Raw genomic sequence first — 742 nt, 5'->3', positions numbered from 1 at the left:
TTTTTGTATTTCTAAAAATGTTCTTGGAGTTTTCACGATCCCAAATCTATTGCTATATATAAAAGCTAAAAGAATGCTTCCTATAATTCAGGAAAGGTAATAACGTATCCACACAGATGTACACTCACGATTAGCACAAGCCAGTGTTTCGTCAGAGATCTGCCACGTCGCATCGTCTCCGCACACGACCGTCGTTGCATTTTTTGGCTCCTGTTGTGTAACCAAATTCACTTATCTCCTCGTATTTAATGTTATGAATTACGTTCTACTAATCGTTCCACCAATACGCAGTTCGATATCACTTGACATCAAAATAGCAAAAGAGAAAGTCAATGCATGATTAACGCGATCTACAAGCAAATTTTGATCTTATTTGATACAGTTCAACCTCACGCCATCCTAAATCGTAGCGTAATGCATCTTACCCCATCCTGCCTCAAGAGAAACCCAGGAGAACAGACATAGTGTATAACGCTCCCAACGCCACTGCTATTGCGTTCTTCTTGGACCATGTTCAGCCCAGCTGACGGCGGAGCAGACACGCACGCCAAGTAACATCCGCCCACTGTTTCCCAGCCAGTGCTCGTGCATGAGACGTTCTTGCTTGCAACGTCGCCGTCGGTTAAGTGGTCCTGCAGGCACGTGGCGGTGACGGCCTGGCCAATGAGGTAGAGACTCGCGGCGGTCCAGTCCGTCGTGGCGTTCCCGACCGTCGGCTCACCAAGGCACACTGGGACCATGC

At 47.4% G+C, this 742-nt stretch overlaps 1 protein-coding gene across 1 annotated transcript in view; it reads right to left on the bottom strand.

Moving 5' to 3' along the window:
* LOC119582333 overlaps nt 1-742 on the bottom strand; it is a 3,083-nt gene that overhangs the window by 1,032 nt on the left and 1,309 nt on the right. Inside the window, exons 2-3 of the mRNA XM_037930547.1 lie at nt 426-730; nt 129-210 (exon numbers count right to left, since the gene is read on the bottom strand). Of these exons, the coding sequence (XP_037786475.1) occupies nt 129-210; nt 426-730 (387 nt within the window). The remainder of the gene's footprint in view (nt 1-128; nt 211-425; nt 731-742) is intronic.

This window comes from Penaeus monodon, chromosome 15 (assembly GCF_015228065.2).
Source record: "Penaeus monodon isolate SGIC_2016 chromosome 15, NSTDA_Pmon_1, whole genome shotgun sequence".
NCBI classification, from domain to species: domain Eukaryota; kingdom Metazoa; phylum Arthropoda; class Malacostraca; order Decapoda; family Penaeidae; genus Penaeus; species Penaeus monodon.
This window is presented reverse-complemented; position numbering and strand designations above follow the sequence as displayed.